We start from the raw sequence: 19,386 nt of genomic DNA, 5'->3' as shown, positions 1-19,386 counted from the left end.
CTAGCCTGTATAGCTTAACAGAGCACTAGAGCTGTGCTTGTCTTCTACCTCTTCTGTCTCGTCTCTCTGATTGGCTTGTAATGAATTCAGAAGTTCTTTTGAAAAGTCCTGCCTTTCCCAAATGCTTTCTATGGGAGTTTTCCTGGATGAATGTAAAATATATCCATGCAGTGGAAATATGAAACAGTGTATTTGACATGTCAGGTTACTGCTGGTCTGCTTTCACATTAGTAACATCGGTCCATACCTGAGCACACCTGTACATTTAGGCAATACATACAGTAGGTGGCGGTGTGTACGTAGTTGGTTTTACAATCCATCATGAATAAGAAAGAAGCCACCTTGACAACCTCATGGACTGACATTTGTTTCTGTTCTGTGTGGACTATGAGGTCCATGCTTCAGGCTACTGTAGATATTTGTATTATTTTCAAGAAAGCATCAGTGAACCTCTTGGCATTCAAACTTACCTGGGTCTGGTAATTGAGTATGTTATGCTTGCATCCTCAACAGCCAAATGAACTTTAGACTTCAGGCTCAAGTGTACTTTGATTCAGGCCTTGGCCCCTAATGTGACAGCACTTTCATATTTAAAATTGTATTATTCAGCTGGTTCAGTGGCCGTCAGCTCATTTCAGTCTCAGGATATGTTTGCCATAAAGGATGTATCCTTCATTGGCCAAAGACAGGAGAACTCATTTAAAGGAGGAGTTTTGACACACTGCAGTGATGCAACTGGTCTTGTGCTCTCTGAAGCATGCAGCCCCTAAATTAGAACACACGTCTTGACAAGCAAGTTTTCCTCTCATGTTGAAAATCCTGAACTTACCTGCCACAAGTTTGCATTTTACCATTTACTCTCCAAGCAGTGTACAAATATTTGCTCTGGGTTCACCTTCCATGGCATGCATAGAGGATTCATTATCAACACATACAAACTAAGACTGATCTGATGCTCAGGATCCAAACATGTTAATGAGATTTGTTGATCCACTCTCAGTGCTAGAATGTGGTTGTGTTAAATGCTGAAGTAGCATGTTATCAGTACAAGAACAGGTAAACGCCCCGGTCTGGAGTAATTAGATTATCAGAGGCTTTTATCTGGGCTGTGTGTACTAAAAATAATCATTTGGATCTTTAAATAGGAACACTTTAAATAGTTGAGTTTTATCAACAAAGCCATAAAACAAGACTAAAAAAGATCTGTGGTGTCCTTAAAGAAGTTTTGCATACCCTCCAGAGGTAATAATCCCAGTAAATATTTTCATGTCCATGTGCAGAGCGTCGGGAACCTTGACCTGCTGGGTATCTGTTACACAACTTGACCTTTGTGCCCTCTCCTCCCCCACCGTCTCTCTCTGTCTGAGTCAGCCAAATGTCAGACAAGAGGTTCCCTGTCCATGCAGCAGCATAAATAACATTATGATAAACATGACTGCATGGTAAAGTGCTGATGCAACATGCTGCATTAATGCCTCACAAAAATGTACACTCATGACCTCAAACATGCAGCCAGATGGACATTTTTAGCTCGGTCTTTTTACGGTGAAAACTGTCGTTATCTCGCTGCTTGATCTGCTGTAAGGCTGGTGATGTTTGGGGCTTTTAGCTGTCAGCGTCTTTGCAGGTCAATCCAAGATCATCTGACCACCAGCAGGATTACTACTGCCTTCACTGTCCAAATGAGGGGGCGACTAAAACCAAACAATTTTGATGAATTCATTCAATCATCTGTTTTTATTCTAGCTCTTTTTAGCTGGCCTTTGTTGCTCTTTCTCAAATTTTCTTCAGCTTTTTAACAGACATTTCTGACACCACACGTACTGTTAAAAATATATTGATCGTTCACAACAGTAGGTTTGTGTTTCAGGTCACTCCCTCTGTCCAGAAATTGCTCCTCTCCTCAGATTCCTCCTCTGACCACAGGACCCTCGGCCCCTCACTCACTGTTTGACAGGTTCTAAAGTCGCAGTAAAAGTCTGTGAAGCTGCACTAATGGGCTTAAAGTTACCAAAGCTGTCTTTATAGCGTCGTGTTAAAGCAGCTTTCCTTGACTCTGCTTTTGCACGACAGTGATGCATTAAACAGAGACCTGCAGTGGAAATGTTCAACAGGCAGTGAAAAACACAGTAGTGGATTTGTTGTAGAAGCTGTTACACAGGTCTTTTGGTCCTCCTGAATTTTGTCTTTTTAAAGAAAATATGTTGCAACATGACCATTACATGCACATGTTTGTGCTCGTTTTAAACCTAGTGTCGTCACTGATAACAATTTTAACTGTGGTTGAAAATCAAATATTTCATTACTAATAAATCATTGATGATATTGTGTTCATACATGTTAGTACTCTTAGCTCTTTAGGCTTAGATGCAACCACTTTTATCCATGTTACTTAACTGATAAACTTTTTTTTCACGTTACCTTGATTTATAAAGCTGTTCTTTCTAAAATACAGAGCTACTTTAGTTTAAGATGGATTTATGATTAGAAAAGCCCAAAATTGATGTTATTAAATGTTTTTGCTCTGCTAGTTTTCTCTTCTTCTGGACCTTGTTCTTCTTGCTTTCTGCATCTCCCTCTTCTTTGCATCTTTCTTCAGTCTTTCTGTATCTCCCTTCTTTCTGAATCTGTCTTTTCTCCTTTTCTGTTTCTGCATCTCCAACTACTTTGTCTGCATCTTTCTTCAGTCTTCCTGCATGGTCCTCCTCTCTTTCTACACATTCTGTCTTCTTTCTGCATCTCCCTTTTCTCTTTCTATCCCCTTTTCTGCATCTTCCTATTCTCTCTGTTTATCTTCTCTCTCTGTATCTTCTTTTTTCCCTGGATCTCTCTTCAATCTTTCTGCATTGCCCTCTTTTCTTTCTGTCTCCCTCTTCTTTTTCTTCATGTTTCTTTATCTGCCTTTTTTCTGCATCTTCCTCTTTTTTTTCTTTTCTTTTGGCATCCCCCTCTTCTTTTTGGGATCTTTCTTCAGTCTTTTGCATTGCCCTTTTTTCCTTCTTTAGCTCTCTATTCAATCCTTCTGAATTTCTTTCTTTACCTTTTGTGTATCTCCCCTTTTTCTGCTTCTGCCCCTTCTCCTTTTCTGTATCCCACCCTCTCTTTTTCTCTCATTTTCTCTTTCTGCATCTTCCTCTTCTCTCTTTCCACATCTTTTTTCTCAATCTTTCTCAATTGCCCTCTTTTCTGTTTCCCTCTCTTCAATCTTGTCTTGTTTTCTGCATCTCCCATTTTTCCATCTTCCTCTTCTTTTTATGCATCTTTTTCTTTTCTCTTGGCATCTCCCTCTTCTTTTTTTGGCATCTTTCTTCAATCTTTCTGCCATCACCCTCTTTTCTTTCTGTATCTCTAAAATCTTTCTGCATCTGTCCCTTCTCCTTTTCTGTATCTTCCTTTTTTTATTTCTGCATCTTCCTCTTTCCTTAATCTTCCTGTATTGCCTCCTTTTCTTTCTTTATCTCTCATCAGTCTTTCTGCATCTCCTCCTCTCTTACTGCATCGCCCTGAATCTTTCATGTTACTGAGTATGCTGCTTTGGAGTGTCAAAAGACTTGCTATGATCTGAGGTTTTTAAGATGATTTTTCAGCTTTTGTCTGTATTATGGTAGAAAAGCCCAAGAGAAACAGGAAAACATGAAGAGTGAAAAGACGACATGCACCAAACAGTGCCGACACCAGCCTCTGCACATGCCTGCTCTACCCACCGAGCCAAACTGGCGCCGGATCAGAGTTTTTAAGCCTAAATCAAAGTCAGATCAGAGAAGATGACATTAGGCTTAAAACCATTTTTATTATGACAAATGTACAAGATCAGATTCATAAGAAATAACAGTAAAGTTAACAAAAAAGTAAGGAGCAGACAAAACACCAACAACCAGTCTACTAGCATCTATACACAGCGGACAGGATGTGTCTTTCCTCCCAGATTCATCATGAGGTAAATAGGAAATTCTGTTAACACTTCAGTCATTGGCACCGACTTCCTCCCTTAATCCCATTGCAGCTTTTATAATCGATCCTCTCTTCTCTGCGGGTCTTGCTACAGGTTATTTCATAACCGAGTAATACGTGTCTACACATTCTCCTTCTCTCAGTGGAGAATTTAAAAACAGGGTTACAAACAGCACAGACATCCACGTTCCTTTACTCTGACTTTAGCCACCAGGACACACACTTCTATTACATCTGGAGAATTGGGTTGGCTCTATTCTGCCCAGCTAGCCTAACAGCTAAATATTGTGTACAGAAGCTGAAGTTGTGTGCACTGCAAGCAGCACGTATAAGGTTTTGTCTCTGAAGTCATGTTTAGGCCGTGGCCGGTATCAAAACGGTATGATAAATAGAGTGGTTTAACCTCTGTGAAGACCATGCTGAGACTAATTTACAAAATATTTTACAAACAGGCCTTGTTTACTCTCTTAAATCAAATTCAGCTGTCCTAGATATTTTTCTATGATAATCCTTTCCCCCCCCGAGCTTCTGTAACATGCCTTTAGTAGGTCAGCGCATGCTTACCTATGCAGTTTCACTGCAAATGATGAGATATTCAGCTACGCCACAAGTCCTCCAGCACTGATGCAACAAGTCATTAGATCCTTTTAACATGCCAAAGTTTTATGGTTTTGTTACAAAAACTGTTGTGCCAATAGTGCTTCCCTAAAAAAGAAAACTATTAGAAAGTCATGCAATCCCAAAGAATTGCCCAATATATTTTTCCATGATTAAAAAATGCCTCTAAATATATTACAGCAAAAACTACAGATATACACACAGACTGGTTCCAGCAGAGGTCAGTTAAGTCATTGGTTTGTTGTTTTCTGTCCATTTCCCCCATTCAAAAACTGCATCCTAACTATCGCTTCAAAATTTAACCATATGTTTTCATGATCCTGAGGTTTGAGCTCCTACCACGGCAACCTAGACTCAAGCTTCATCTCAAGACCATGAACATTCAAGGATGTAAATAAAACCATGTATGTTGGAAGATTCAGGGGGCATACTGTAAATTAAAATGAAAAGAAAGAGGGCTAATTTGAAGCTTAGTGTTATTTTAGGCCATAAGAGCCAAGAGTTTGCAGGTTTTGAACCTTCTATGAAGGACAATGTACAAAGAAAATAAGACACTTTACATTTCACTTTGAGACGACAAATAAAAGTTTAGATATACAAAAAATACATTATTGTTATAAAACAAAATCACAAAACAGTAACATAAATGTAATAACAGGAAACTAGACTAGGAGGGACAACTTTTACTTCTGGTTTAGTTACCCAAATGGACGTAGTACTCAGACAGCTGGGTGATCACTGATACCGATGGCAGCACAGTTAAAATAATTATTCATGTTTACAATATACAAAAGCTACTCTACCGCTCAACAAAAAAGCTCAAGAGGAAGGCTGACGAATGAAGGTTGGTTGACTAGTTATAAGTCTAGAAGGTTAATCGACATGAATAAGTAGTCTGAACTAATGCTTTTACAAATTATATTTATGTATCATTAAAACCAGCCGGGACACATTAAAGCAAATAGTTGACATTTTGGGAAATATCTTTTTTTCAGCTGCAGAGTTATGCAAAAAGACTCATACCATCTCCCAACATGCAGCTCTGTCTGTTAAATGTGAAGCACTAAGGTTGACACATGCAAGATTTTTAAACTTCTATGCAATGCTAGCATAATCAATCAATACTGACGTGTGGTTTCTTACCAAAGCAACAAAAATAAAAGTCCTTGGCTGAGAGCTGTCTGCAAAATAGCGGACTAGTCACTTAATTACAGCCAGCTTCTTTTTTGCTGTTGTTGACTTAATAAAATCATTTGACTAATAAGATGCATCTTCCTTTTCCTGCACATTTGAAATGCATTTTAATTGTGTAATGTTAACAAATGCTTCAGCATAAAAATAAATGTCCTTAATGAGGGAAAATCACATATATATGTGTTGTGTTTAGCTATGGTGTAAGGTTTGTGACATTGGTTTTAAATAGGGATGCATGATATTGGATTTTTGCAGATATGTTGATATTTACTAAATACTGTTTGCTGTGCCTTTATAGATAGAGATATTTAAAAGTAGTCCAGACCTAAAACTTCAGTCTTTAAAACTCCACTAACTTTTTTGTTCTTACTGCTAATATTTACAGCTGATACAGGCAGATTTTTATAGCCAAAATATCAGTTGTAAATATCTACAGAAATGTTCAGATCTGCCAGTTCAACAATTAACTTTTTAAGCAAGTATCTGCTGCTATCATGTAGCTAAAATCATGCATCCCTAGTTTTTAACTTAATTTAAGGTATGAGAAGTGGAAAACTGTCTTTCACATAAGTCAGTTGTTTTCTTAAATGACAACAGCAACAATGTGAGTTTAATGTGTGAAGTAGATGTTTTTTGCTGATGTATAAATATCTCAATGTTTTGCAACTTTTGGTAAATATAGTCTAAGCTGCACTAATGTTTCAGAACAGAAGTCTTGCCAATGTATTGTGCAATTTAGACGCTCTGCTGAGGTTAACTTATAAGCAACACTGAAATTCTATTTTAGTTTTCATGGTCTCAAAACAGCATCAATACCGTTCTTTGTAATCAGTTTTGTATCTAAGTTTAAAATTTTGATATCATGACATCTTGTTTCTTGTAAAAACACAAACTTCGCAATGCTAGCTAGCTTTAATTTCAATAACATTAACATTTGAGATTAGTATCAATCTTTCTAACTCTCAGATTGAAGGCTTTTAAGTCATCTCTTTCCCAAAATGTCAAATTATTGCTTTAAAGGGCCAAAATATAAAACCAAAATCAATTTTAACACATGCCCAGAACTTTAAATTAACTATGGAATGACTTATTTTGCTCCTCAAACTTGTTAAAAGTCCCAGTGTTTTATCATTCGAATAAGCAATCTTAAACTTTTCCCACACTTTGAACCATTTCAGTGCCAATTTTCCATCCACAGAGACGAGCACTAGAGCTAAAATTTGAAGAAATCTTGGATGCAACAACAAAAACGAAAAGGTTGATTTGAGAGGAGAATGAATGACACATTTTCAGAGGTGGTTTGGCAGTGGAGCTGGATGATGCCGTAAGGTTTGCAGGTAAAGGTATTATTACCAAACAAATGGGAGTTTGGTGCCTCTTTTCACTGTACAATCCCACAGGGACGCATTGGAAAGGTGACAGAAGGATCCAGGTCTTTTCTAGCAGAGGTCACTGAGACTCGTGCTCCGGATGACACGTTGTAACGGACGACCAGGAAGTGTTGGTGGGGGGAGGGAATAATAAAGTTAAGCAATATAAAAATACAATACCACAAAAATGAAACAGTACAGCGTTTTGTTTTTTACATATCTTCGTTATTGCAGACGTAGTCCACTAGGTCTGTGACTCCTAAAAGGTCGTCTTCGTCTTCGTCCTGCGCTGCCATCTCCTGGCCGGCCAGGCCGTTCGGTGCGAGGGCAGCAGCTGGTGTGGCACTCATGTTTTTGGGTGTTTCCAGAGATGGAACGGGGCCTGGGGCTGCAGCAGCAGGCCGGCTGATGAGGCCCTCGAGGCTCTTTATGGGGTTCTGTCCATTGGTTGGATTGCAGTCCGCTGGGTTTGTTCCCTTTGACTCCTCGTCTGCTTTCTCAGCTGCCTTCTTCTCCTTCAGTTTCTCTTCCTCCTCTTCGTCGTCATCGTCCGAGTCGATGCGGTTCACCCGTTTGCGGATGGGACGGTCCTCCTCCGACGATTCCTCAGAGTCGTCATCAGAGTCATCGTCCTCAGAGGCTCTCCGGCGTTTTAATGCAAGACGTCTGCGCCGTTGCCGGGAATCTTCCTCTGAGGAGTCAGCTTTCCTCTTCGTCCTCTGATCCCTCGACTCCTCCTCTGAGTCTCTGGAGAAACTTGCTGGAAGAAGAAAAAAAACAGACATTTAGACTGAACATCACTTCCATCACATTTATCTATACAATTACAGGGGTTTCCCACTAGTCTAACTTTTATCACCGTAGCCCAATTTGCCCCACCAAGGATTGACAAGATATTCCAGTAAGATTCTCGTCTTATTGATAAAAAAGTGTGAGCGTGTAATAAACATTTGGATTCAATCAGATGTATCATTTAACGGGAAATGATCAAAGCATTTATAACAGATATTAAACATGTTGAAAACTCACTAACAAGGCAGAGAAAGGGAAAGAGGCAGTCAGGTTAAAGATTTTCAGCTCTAGCTGAGTGAAACAGTCACTGATTTTAGTTATTTGTTGGATAATTCATAATTCCTTCAGGAGTTAGAAGACAGCTGCTGTGTCTGTTTCTGTGGTTAGATTGATTATTGAGTAACACGGACAAAAGAGGAGGAAAAGAGTGATAATAATGACCAAATATTTCTCAAAAAATGTAAAGTTAGCATAGAAAGTTAATACATGATCATTTAGACAGATTTTGTTTTATTAAGGCTTACGAATACTGGATATCAACACCATAAATCAAGAGCCAATCAATTTATAATCAGTATGCCACTGACTTTATTACTACAAGACAAAATTGTTTAAAGAGAACAAAATTTCAAAAATCCTGTGGGAAACACTGAATTGGGTTCTTAATTTTTTCAATAAATCTGTCAACATGAATGTAGTTTAAATAACAGACTCCTCAGTTTCATTAAAAAGCCCGTATAATCTTCAAACTCAGATCATGTTCATGTTTGTGTCCCCCTAACATCTAAAATAATAGATTTACAACCTTATATTCAGTTACTTATGTTGCACATCAGTGTTTTATATGTTATATTGAGGGTATCTATATTTTCTTCTGTATTTTTAAAGTTTAGTTTCTTTTTGTTAAATCTTAACATTAAAGAAATATTTTAAAAGTGATTTGGTTTAAGAACGCTGAATTCAAGCAGAGCTGAGAATAAATATGACCAGAAAAATGTATAAGTCAGAAAAAAGATTTATCTTTAGAAGTATTATCTGTTTAAGTTAACAAAAAATAGACCATTACCAAGGAACAGGATTTTTCAAATATAAATTAATACAAATTGAACAATTTTGTCAGTTAAACTCAAATATAAATAAATTGTAAAACTCTTTAATCAATAGAGGGTGCTGTTTGACTTTGTCTTCTCTTATTTAACATCAGTTGCTAAAGAGAAGAGATAAAAAACAAGAAAAGGAAACTTTGCCATCAGAAAACTGATTGAAAAATTATAATTTTAATTCAGAATTTGACAAAAATCTTTTGTCATAATAAAAAAGGTAGCTAATCTTGATAATATCTTGTAGTCAACCTTGTAAGACAGAAAGAAAAGAAAGAGAGCTACTGTCCTTGGATCATGTTGAGATCAGCCAGCTTATGATTTATGATCAATTTAACACGAGGCATCAGTCAGTGCATCAGAGAAACAGCTGACTTTTCCTCACTTTTTAAGCCCAGAGCCTGTATCAGACATCACTCAAACTAGCTTAGCTATGAGCAGAAAGCAAGAAAAAATCATGTGTGGCAATAGAAAAATGCACACGCAGTCAGCAAAAAAGGCGAGAGGTTGACCCTAATGTAGTCCAACATATTCCCAGACAGCCAGGAGAGGTGCAGATGTCTTTTTCATCCTCTTCATCTCAGCTGCTTGATGTGAGCAAAGCCTATTTCCTGCTAAGGACCAGTTCAAAGAAGAGCTAGGCAGATGCCATCAGACAGGCATGCAGGAGGAATTTCAAAATAATAGTGGAGCTTAAAGATCACAGTGTAGATCAATGTTTTGACTTTCTATCGATTTGATTGGATAACTGATCAATTTATCAATCCAAACTGATTGATTGTTATACCCCTAGTATTGACCCTCCTATTTATTTCAGGGGGTCTCTTGTGGTTACTGCCAACTGTGCTGAAGAAGTTTAGGACTTTCTAAGGTTTTTTTTAAGCTATCACTCTATTGAGTTTATCCAGAATGGCTTCATGTTTCTTTTGGTACAAAAAGAACAGAAAATATAAAACTACAGACACATTCCCAAAAGGATTAAGGGTACAGAAATCTTATTTTGATCACTGTTGTTACTGACACTGCAGACTAAACAAAGGTCATAATCCTGGGACAAAGCCAGTTCTTAACATTAGTGAGTGTTTCTGACTGACCTTCGCTCTCGGAGCTGTCCTGCCGACGTCTGGGTTTCACTTTGGCTTTGTTGGTGTCTGCCTGAGAGCCTTCAGACTCGGACGTCTCGCAGTAATTCACCTGCTTCTTCTGACTCCTCCGAGACCGCCGTCGACTCATGTCCAGGTCACTGTCGCTGAACTCGCTCGAACCTTCAGTTGCTGGAAAAACACACAAAAAAACAATGACAAAATGGATAAAGATATGAGGATCTGTGACCTGAAGGACAACCAGAAAACAAATAAAAACATGTAAATCTCCTAAATGATGAATAACTCAGACACGATTAAAAAGCCTGTTTTTCAGCCGACTAATAAACATCATACCTATTTCATCTTCCTCTTCTTCATCCGTCTCCTCTTCCTCATCATCTGAGTACCCTCTAGGTCTCCGTCGCTTCCGTGAGCTTCGTCGACGTGTTGGCAGCTTCCTCCTCCATGACGAAGAGCGTCGCCTACCGCTGCTGTTACTGTAGTAGTCACTGTTGTTGGAGTCTGCCTCTGATTCTGCCTCTGATTCGTTGTCACTCACCACAAACTCCTCTTCAGAGCTGCAACGAGAAAAGGAAAAAAAAAGGAATGGACAATATTGTCTTGAATAAATATAATTCAAGACTGCTAGGAAAAAAAACCTCTTTATTTCAGCGTTTTGTGTACTACTTTGTCTGTTTTCTTACGTTTCACTGAGCAGAAACTCTTCCTCACTCTCCTCCTCATCCACAGTGCTGTCGCTGTCCAGATCATTGAGCCGTCTGCGTTTTTTCCTACGCTGCCCAGCATTTGCTCGTGGTGGACGGCCGTTCTCTTTGCCTTCCTCTGCTTGCAGGATGGTGGAAATGTCCTTCCCTCTGTGTCCTGTGATGTTCGCCATGTCTTTACCTCGACCAGCTCCTGTTAAATTATCATTTTAAACATTACAGCACCTTGATAAAAAAGGGCAAATGGGAAAATCTGTACCACTTTTAAGTCTGTTTTCTGAAAAAAGCTGGAGCAGACAGCTGATTGGCTTAGCTTAAAAACTGAAAATGGCAAACCTGGCTCAATCCAAAGGTAAAAATATCAGGAATCTAACACCTAAAAAGCTAAATATTTCTTTTTTTTTTTTTTTTTTCTTTGAAGTGCTTTATGAGGCACTTTCTTGTTGCCTGACACCATGCTTTGGCAATCAATAAATGAGCTTCACACTATGACATTTGGCAAAAATCAACAAAATGCAGCAGTTTTGGTTATTTAAGATATTCAATCAAAATGAGAAATTATGTTGCCTTACCTCCACCTTCTGCTTCTTTGATGTCTTCTTCAATTGCCTCCTCAATTGCCTCATCAAATTCATCAAATCTGAAACATTGACATAAAAAAAACAGTGGAAACTTTACATGCTGTACTCTCCAGTAACCAGACAAGCTAGATAGACCATCTCATATATCATTGTATGGGATATATACTTCACATTCATCTGGGAAACCTCCCATACAAAGCAATTGGGTAGGGCAGGAATTTTCATAAAGTTCTAAAAAGGTGACTGGACGAACATTACGTCTATCACATTAATTATGGGCCAATCAGAGCAACCAGACAATATGAAGTAGCAAGAATGTACATCTCGGGTAGAAGAGCTGGTGCTGCTGTAGCTTATGAACAGTCATGCCAAGGCCGTTTGGAAGAAGAGCAAAGACATCATCTCTGCCAAGAGAAGCTTTCACTGTGGCTCTGTCTCTTGTTTAAAAAAAAAAGAAATGTGGCCCAGATCTGATAAAACTAACACTGTAGCATTGCTACATCTGAGCTAATCTCCTCACTGACGGCTGCCTACTGACTTTCACTACAACTAAAAGCCACCAGTAGCTACTACATCTACTTCAAAAGGTCCATTATCAGACCTTTACACAGTAACTTCAGACTGGAGTTTTGCAAGATGGATTTGCCTGAGCACAGATATGGAATCTGGCCAATCCATCTGCAAGGTTCACTCTGTGGGTGAGGGCTAGGAAAAAGAGAACTGGGCATAATGATAATAGCTAATAAGCATGAACTATTTACAAAATGAATAAAAACCGTTTAATGTCAAAAATTATGGTTATATCCAGGACTCATTTAACTGTACATTGAACTCTATATTAAAAATCCAAGAGGAAACTGGTAGTGTGAATTGTGCACATTTTAATTTCTAACATGTATTTCTTTGAGTCTGCAACACAATGTTTGCAAAATGAGGCAGTCTTAAAAAAATTGAATTTATACACAAGTGTACATAGTTGTCTGATGTTGAAACATTTGTTTAAAAAGGGTCTAACTTAATTTAATTGTGTTTTATTATTAATTTTTTAAATTTTTGTTTATTATTTTTAATTTTACTTTTTATATATATATATATATATACATATATATATATATATACATATATACATATACATATATACATATATACATATATATATACATATATATATATATATATATATATATAAAAAAATTTTTAAATTATTATTTCTTTGTTTGGTGTGCTACTTGTGAGAATGTGCCATGGGCTGAGGATTTGGATCTGATTATTTATTTATATATTATTATTATGTATTATTATTAGTATTATTATTATTATTGTTGTGTTGTATACATCGTTTTTGCCTCAGTTTGTTTTGTTTTTCTGAGAAAAAAAAAAAAGGAACAGGAAGTCTTGTGACCAAGTTATGATGCGGAATTTTATGGCTCTGTTCTTAATAAAAATTTAAATTTAAATTTTTAAAAAAAATTATGTTGTCTTACATCTTTTACCCATGTAGACGAGACATTGAATTCCTGTGGACAACTGAGCAAGGGGAGGAACATAGAGGAAGACTAAGGCAGTATTTTGGACAGTAAAAAATGACAAAGCAGATAATGATGGACTGCTAGCGAAGGCTCAGTGGAGGAGTGAAAAGCCTTAAGAAGAGCGTGTTGATGTTTCTCATTTAAATGACTGATGATTTTAAAATCTTTTAGACTTTAAGACAAAGACAGTTATTTAAGTTTTCAGAAGTTTGTTATTCCATGTCTCTATCTGCTAATGAGGCTGAGAAACAAAGGCTTATTGAAATTCTGTGCAGATTTCTAAGAGGTTGTTCCAAACAATTTAGCAGGAGTTTTTCAGGTGGTCTTAAAACACGAACTAAAGACTTTGAGAATAATTAGAATAGAATAGAATAAACTATTCCCCCACCCCCACCACCACCACCACCACCACACACACACACACACACACACACACACACACGGCAGGAACATACCTGTAGCTGATGGATTTCTTCGCCCTTGTTGATCTTCGTCCCCAGCTCTTAACTTTCTTTGAATCTTTCTTTTCCTTTATTATGGGTTCTGGCTTTTCTTCCTCGGGCTCCACCTGTGGAGAGCAAGGGAGTAATATTCAAAAACATCTAAGTATATTTATCAGAGAAAAAAAGAAGTGCAATCACACGCTGTACATACCGGTGTGATGATATTTTCAAGACTGATTCCAACGTAAATCAGACGCTCTTTCCTGGAAGAGATCACAGAACTCGTTACAAAAATAACCACAGGACTGAGAAACCACCTCTGAAAACTTCTCAATCAAAGAACATAAAATTTGCAGCTGTAACAACCCTCGGCTTTCTGATGCGTGTCATTCCCTGTGTAATCTATCCACTGTCCTGAATAAAAAAGGCTTAAAGACCCAAAATAAATATTTTCAAATAAAAGAATATAGACTTGCTCCATAGAATGTCTCACCTTCTCTCCGCTCGCTCCTTCTTTTTCAAAGCAGCGTCGAGGTTCGTGAGCTGTTCTTCTAGTTTGTCACAGAGCTGCTTCTGCAGGGGGAATTCACAACACATGAAATCAATTTCTAATATTAAATTATCGGTCATCTTTTGTATTTGATGCTCTAGCTGCTACGTACATGCTGGCAGGGAGGACAAAACCACTCTCCGTCTGGGATGATCATGAGCGGAGGTCTTAGACAGGCTGTGTGGTAGCCGCTGTCACACGAATCACAAAGCAAGATCTGGAAAAAAGATTTTCACAGACATTAACTCAGATCATATTTTCAACATTTCCAGGTAAAAATCTCAGACCTTACTGGATTTATCTTCACAAAAGCAGTTTTTGTTGTTTTTCTCTTTTAGATTTCATATATAAAAGTAGCTTTTTGAGCACTTGACTGTTATACAAACATAATAGACACAACATTTGAAAATGTACTTTTGTGGGGTTTTGGAAACTGAGAAAAGCAATCACATCTTTTTGGGCCGATCCATACGTAAAAAAGTAAAAAAGCAAAGTAACTGAGATGGAATATAATCATTGGCTACAGCTCTACAGCTCAAGAGAAAGCAGCACTGTCTCTCAGTACTGCATGGGCTGAGTAGGGGTACTTGCTGCTGTGATGACTTTCAGGAGTTGTAAGACCCGGTCCCATGGGATTATAAGCAGCTGTTTGGAGTTTCTGAGCCCGATAAGCCTTTAAACTCTCTGAACTATTCTCCCTGCATCACATTTCGTCTTCTCACCATTACCTGAACACCACATCCCCAACAACTGAAGACTATTTTCTGTCTGAATGCCCTCTAGAGAACAAAGCAAAACTGTGCTTCAGCCAGGGATGGAATATTTACCTGTTTTAAAAATAATCCAGGGAAAAATTCCCCCAGTTAGAAACACTATTCAAATTTTAATCATTATTAAAAAGATTTCAGGTTGGTGCAGACATGAGCCCAACAGTCGCTAATTTTAACCACGTTTCCCACCGGTTTGTCAGTTTGCAGCATGATATACGGGGGATTGAAGGATTTTCCTGAATTACAAGTGTCAGACTTGTTGCAAGAATTTAATAAATTGTGCGCAATTGCTACAATCTCGCCGAAATACAGCACTCATTTAACTATCTCAGACGTAAAACAAGTGGGGCATCGGTTCATGCTAGGGCTGTCAAAGTTAACGCGTTAAAATTGCATTAACCCAAATTACTTTTAACGCTGCTATTTTTTTTTTTGTCGCACGATTAAAGCATGCGCGTTCTGTGTGACCCTCGACCCATCCCATATTTTGCCACATCTGGAAGTGGCGCCGTTTTGATTCGGTACAAGCGAGCAGAAATGGATAAAGGACAGAGACTTTTGAATGGCAGCTTCAGCTTTCAGATCATGCCAGATAAAACTGAAGATATTTTCTCTTACTGTCAATATGAACTGAGTTATCAGGAGTTTGTAGAGTCTTAAATAACCCGTACCACTCGCTAGCTGAGCACACCGCTAATGCAGAGAGCCGCCCCCTTCACCATGCTGGATTGTTTACGCTCAGACAGAGTTTGTCTGAGCAGCAGGGATGGACTCGCTATCTGGCATACCGGTCGTTATCTGGTGGGTCGACACACTTTTGGGCCAGCATGATTTATTCATTTATTTATATCTGCTATGAACCAGCACTACAGTTGCGCTGACCCTTTATATTGACCGCTGACTGGTCCGATCACGTCTCATAAAGGTCTGTTTACCCCCGCTCCCATCCACACTCAGCTCCTGCTTGAAAGTGAAAGTAGTTGGATAAAACGAAACTTACTAAAACGATTGACTGGAACCGTAAATAAATGCCAAATTTAAAAACAAAAAAACAAAAAAAAAACAAAAAAACCAAGATGCTGCAAAAGTGTCAAAGACTGCAGTCCCTATAGGAGAGGGTCTGATGCTGGTGAATATACAGCTGCATCATGGAGGAGGAGACAGCAGGAGAGGCTGGTGTGTTACAGAGGAGCAGAGGTGTTACAGGTGAGCCTGAGAGTGAATGAGCTCTGTAGAGTATCATAATATAAGCTAAAAAGCATTATTAGACTGTGGGTCCCCCTTTTTTATGAAGAAAAAAAATTGCTTGAGTAATCTGTAGTGTAATTCTCTAAATGTATTTAGTCTCTTTTTGAATCATCCTGTTGTGAGTCCACTTGGTGTAAAGGGATGATTGTGAACTTTTATTTCCCCCATGTGAGGCCAAAATTCTCTGCTTTAGTGTGAGGGATCCAGGAATGATCTTTAAGTGATTTAAACTTCACTGACCATGCTCTTTATGTCCATGTGTGATGATTATATCTGTTATTCTGTGTTAAGCTGCTGAGAACAACAGAGGAGGTAACTTCTACAAGTCTATGGTATTATTCAGTAATGTTACATTAAGGTCAGTATCTACATCTGTTGTGGCTTGTTGGGCTTGAGTTTACCTTGTTGTGCTCTCAGCATATTTTTGGAGCTATGGAACAATATAATGGTAGGGGAAACACTGCTAATAAATTAGTGGAGTTTTAGGCTGAACCAACAGATTTATGTAAGTTGAGCTCTTTTTCTTTATTCATCCTCATTATTGAAGCTTTAAAGTGTGTTTTAAGAAAAAGGTTTGTTCATCCTCAAACCTTAAATTCGGTTCAAAGGACTGAATTTTTAGTTATGTAAGACATATTTAAAATATCGTATCTGCCAAAATGAATCTGTAAATATCGGCAAAAATCCCCTATCATGCATCCCTAATAAGTAGTTTGCCAAATTTTAGGCAGGGCCGACAGACCTGTGTCAAGTGAAATCTTTTTCTTTGTTTACTCTCATTCCTTAGATTTTAGTCCTTAAAATTGACTTCAGAGCTTTAAGTTTGAACTACATTTAAGTATCGGCATCAGCTTAAATGAGTTAGGAAATACTGGACATCAGTAAAATCCAATATCATACATCCCTATAACTGAATATTTTCAGCACATTTGACAATACCTTTACAATAATGATAACCCTGGTAATTTTGGTCACTTTAACGTGATTTTCTGCTGCATTTCCACAAGGCAAGGCAAGTTTATATGTATAGCACATTTCAGCATCAAGGCAATTCAAAGTGTTTCAGGCAGGATATTAAAATACAATGACAAAAGGGAAGAAGAAACACAATGGAAACATTTTCAAAGTCCAGTCTTGTTTAATCTCCTTTTAAACAACTCTTTAATTTAAGTTATATTTATTCTTGACTGATCTCATATTTAAATTACATTACTTGATACACTTTTTTATTTCGTTTAGATTTAATTACTGCAATCAGCAATTTTCACAAATTCCAATTAATCATTTTTTGATCTGGTATTATAATATGCTTTATATCTTAATGTCTTGTTTTTGCTTCATGTCATGTCTGTTGATGCTTTTGATGTTTTAAAAACCTTCTTTTGGCTCTGTAAAGCACTCTGAACTGCTGCATGAATGGTGCTCAATAAACTTAACTTACCTTTCCTGTAACTGGTAGGTTACTGTACTGTCTATTAGGATATTTTCATTATTTTACATCTTTAGTTTCAGCTTTTAGGATTTATATCAAGGCCAGTCAAGATCATAACTGCTGTAATGTTAAGTTAACCAAATCATGTACAAACTGGTCTAAAACTTAAACTTTACTGCAGTTTTACTTTTATAAAATGTTGTTATGAATTTTACTCAGATGCACTATGCTAGTTGGTCCACTAGATGGAGCCTCAGGTCTTTCATTCAGGGACTTGCATAAACATTAAAGATGGAAGCAAAGTTGGGACAACCTCCAGCAATATAACAAAGATGAAGAAACAGTGGACATCTCTAATAAACCTTTGAATCTAATGATCTTTTAAGCCTTTCACTGTCTGCACTTTTGTCTCCCCCTTTTATTTTCCTATAATTTTTTTTTTTTTTTTTTTTTTTTGTAAAATCATTCCTCATCTTTAAAGTATAACTCATACGTTGGTAGAATAAGTAGATGTGTGGAGATCTTGTGAGTGCCTACCAGCTCTGGGTGATTTGGAAGACCACAATGTTTGCAGGGGTCATCGTTTGGAGGTAGGTCATCTGAGGATGTTGATGAGTCCGAGCTTCGTCTCTCTCGTTTGCGGTTTCGCCTCCTCCTTGTGCGCTCCACCTTGTAGTCCTCATCGCTGTCGTCCTCTTCCTCGCTCTCCTCTTCTTCGCTGGACGACTCGTTGCTGTTCTCTTCCTCATTGTCAGAGTTTTTCTTTTTACGACGCGTTCGAGTGTTGGACCACCGGACCCTCCGTCTCTTTCTCCCCTTTAAAAAACACAGAAAAGCGTGACACAGCGTGAAGACAACAAGGTCAAAAAGTAGACGACAAAGGATGTAATCTACCTCGGGAACATTAGAGGACATTTTTAACATTTAAAAGACTAAATAATGAAGGACTCAAGACTAAAAATTCTGCAACTCATCAATATCTAAATAACCCCTGGTCATTAACAAAGACAATTCAGCAACAGTCTGAGTCATTTTCCATACTTAAACTTTCTGTTTTTATAATACGTATTTTTTATTTATGTATAATAGTGATTATTGAACTGTTGGATAAACAAAACCAGAAAAGCAAACAATTAATCATTTAACGTCCAGTTCAGATGATGCCATGTTACTTTAAATCATAGCTTTTAACAGTTGTATCAAATGCTTTCATTTATTAATTTAGCTATCAAGAGTTTTGTCACTTCCATATCCCTTATTCTTGTCATCTTTTGTTTGCGTTATCTTTTTTTATCTTGAATTTTCAAGACCTCACCCTGTTTGACCTGACTGCTGATGCTAATTTTGTTAGCACCTTTGTTTGTCTGTAGAAACACCAAGTAAATATCAGTATTGAAACAGGCTATGTGTATGAAGTTATAGAGAAATTAAAAAGATGAGTAAACCACAATGAAACTAAGTGATAGTTATTTACTAAATAGATCAAAGTGAGATGAAATTCAACCAACTACAAAAGCTTATTTCTGCATTACATTAAAAAAGAAGAAATAAAGTTAAATAAATTAATTTCACAAATTACACTTTTACCCTAAGGGTTAGGGTTAACCCTAACCCTAACCCAACTATAATCTTACCAAATTAAGGTTATCCTTCGAGTGCTCTTAGTATTTGAAATGTTTTCAAAGCACCAACAGAGGGCGCTCTTGGTTAAAGATAAAAAGGTAAACAAATGGAAACATTTTCATAAAATATACCTGTTAAACTATCTTCTATCATACAAATATCGTATCAACCACTCACATGGCAGAACCCAATGCATTTAGGCATGCAGACAAGATCTGCTGAAGCTCAAACTGAGCATAAAATTGGAGAGGAAAGGTAACATAAGTGTGTTTGAATGTGGCATGGTTGTTGGTGCCAGACAGGCTGGTCAGAAGTATTCAGGAACTACTGATCTACTGGGATTCTTATGCACAACTGTCTCAGTTTACAGAGAAA

The 19,386-nt window shown here is 37.6% G+C and overlaps 1 protein-coding gene across 1 annotated transcript in view; it reads right to left on the bottom strand.

The window, feature by feature from the left end:
• Window positions 1–3,765: 3,765 nt before the first annotated feature.
• rsf1b.1 (remodeling and spacing factor 1b, tandem duplicate 1) overlaps window positions 3,766–19,386 on the bottom strand; it is a 29,194-nt gene continuing 13,573 nt past the window's right edge. Inside the window, exons 7-16 of the mRNA XM_041800973.1 lie at window positions 17,926–18,204; window positions 14,051–14,155; window positions 13,882–13,961; window positions 13,600–13,651; window positions 13,401–13,513; window positions 11,408–11,475; window positions 10,815–11,028; window positions 10,465–10,688; window positions 10,120–10,299; window positions 3,766–7,893 (exon numbers count right to left, since the gene is read on the bottom strand). Coding sequence (XP_041656907.1) covers window positions 7,346–7,893; window positions 10,120–10,299; window positions 10,465–10,688; window positions 10,815–11,028; window positions 11,408–11,475; window positions 13,401–13,513; window positions 13,600–13,651; window positions 13,882–13,961; window positions 14,051–14,155; window positions 17,926–18,204 — 1,863 coding nt within the window. The 3' untranslated portion in view covers window positions 3,766–7,345. The remainder of the gene's footprint in view (window positions 7,894–10,119; window positions 10,300–10,464; window positions 10,689–10,814; window positions 11,029–11,407; window positions 11,476–13,400; window positions 13,514–13,599; window positions 13,652–13,881; window positions 13,962–14,050; window positions 14,156–17,925; window positions 18,205–19,386) is intronic.

The sequence above is a fragment of the Cheilinus undulatus genome, linkage group 12 (assembly GCF_018320785.1).
Source record: "Cheilinus undulatus linkage group 12, ASM1832078v1, whole genome shotgun sequence".
In the NCBI taxonomy this organism is placed as follows: Eukaryota; Metazoa; Chordata; class Actinopteri; order Labriformes; family Labridae; genus Cheilinus; species Cheilinus undulatus.
Note: the sequence above shows the minus strand (reverse complement) of the source record. Positions and strands in the feature narration are given on the sequence as shown.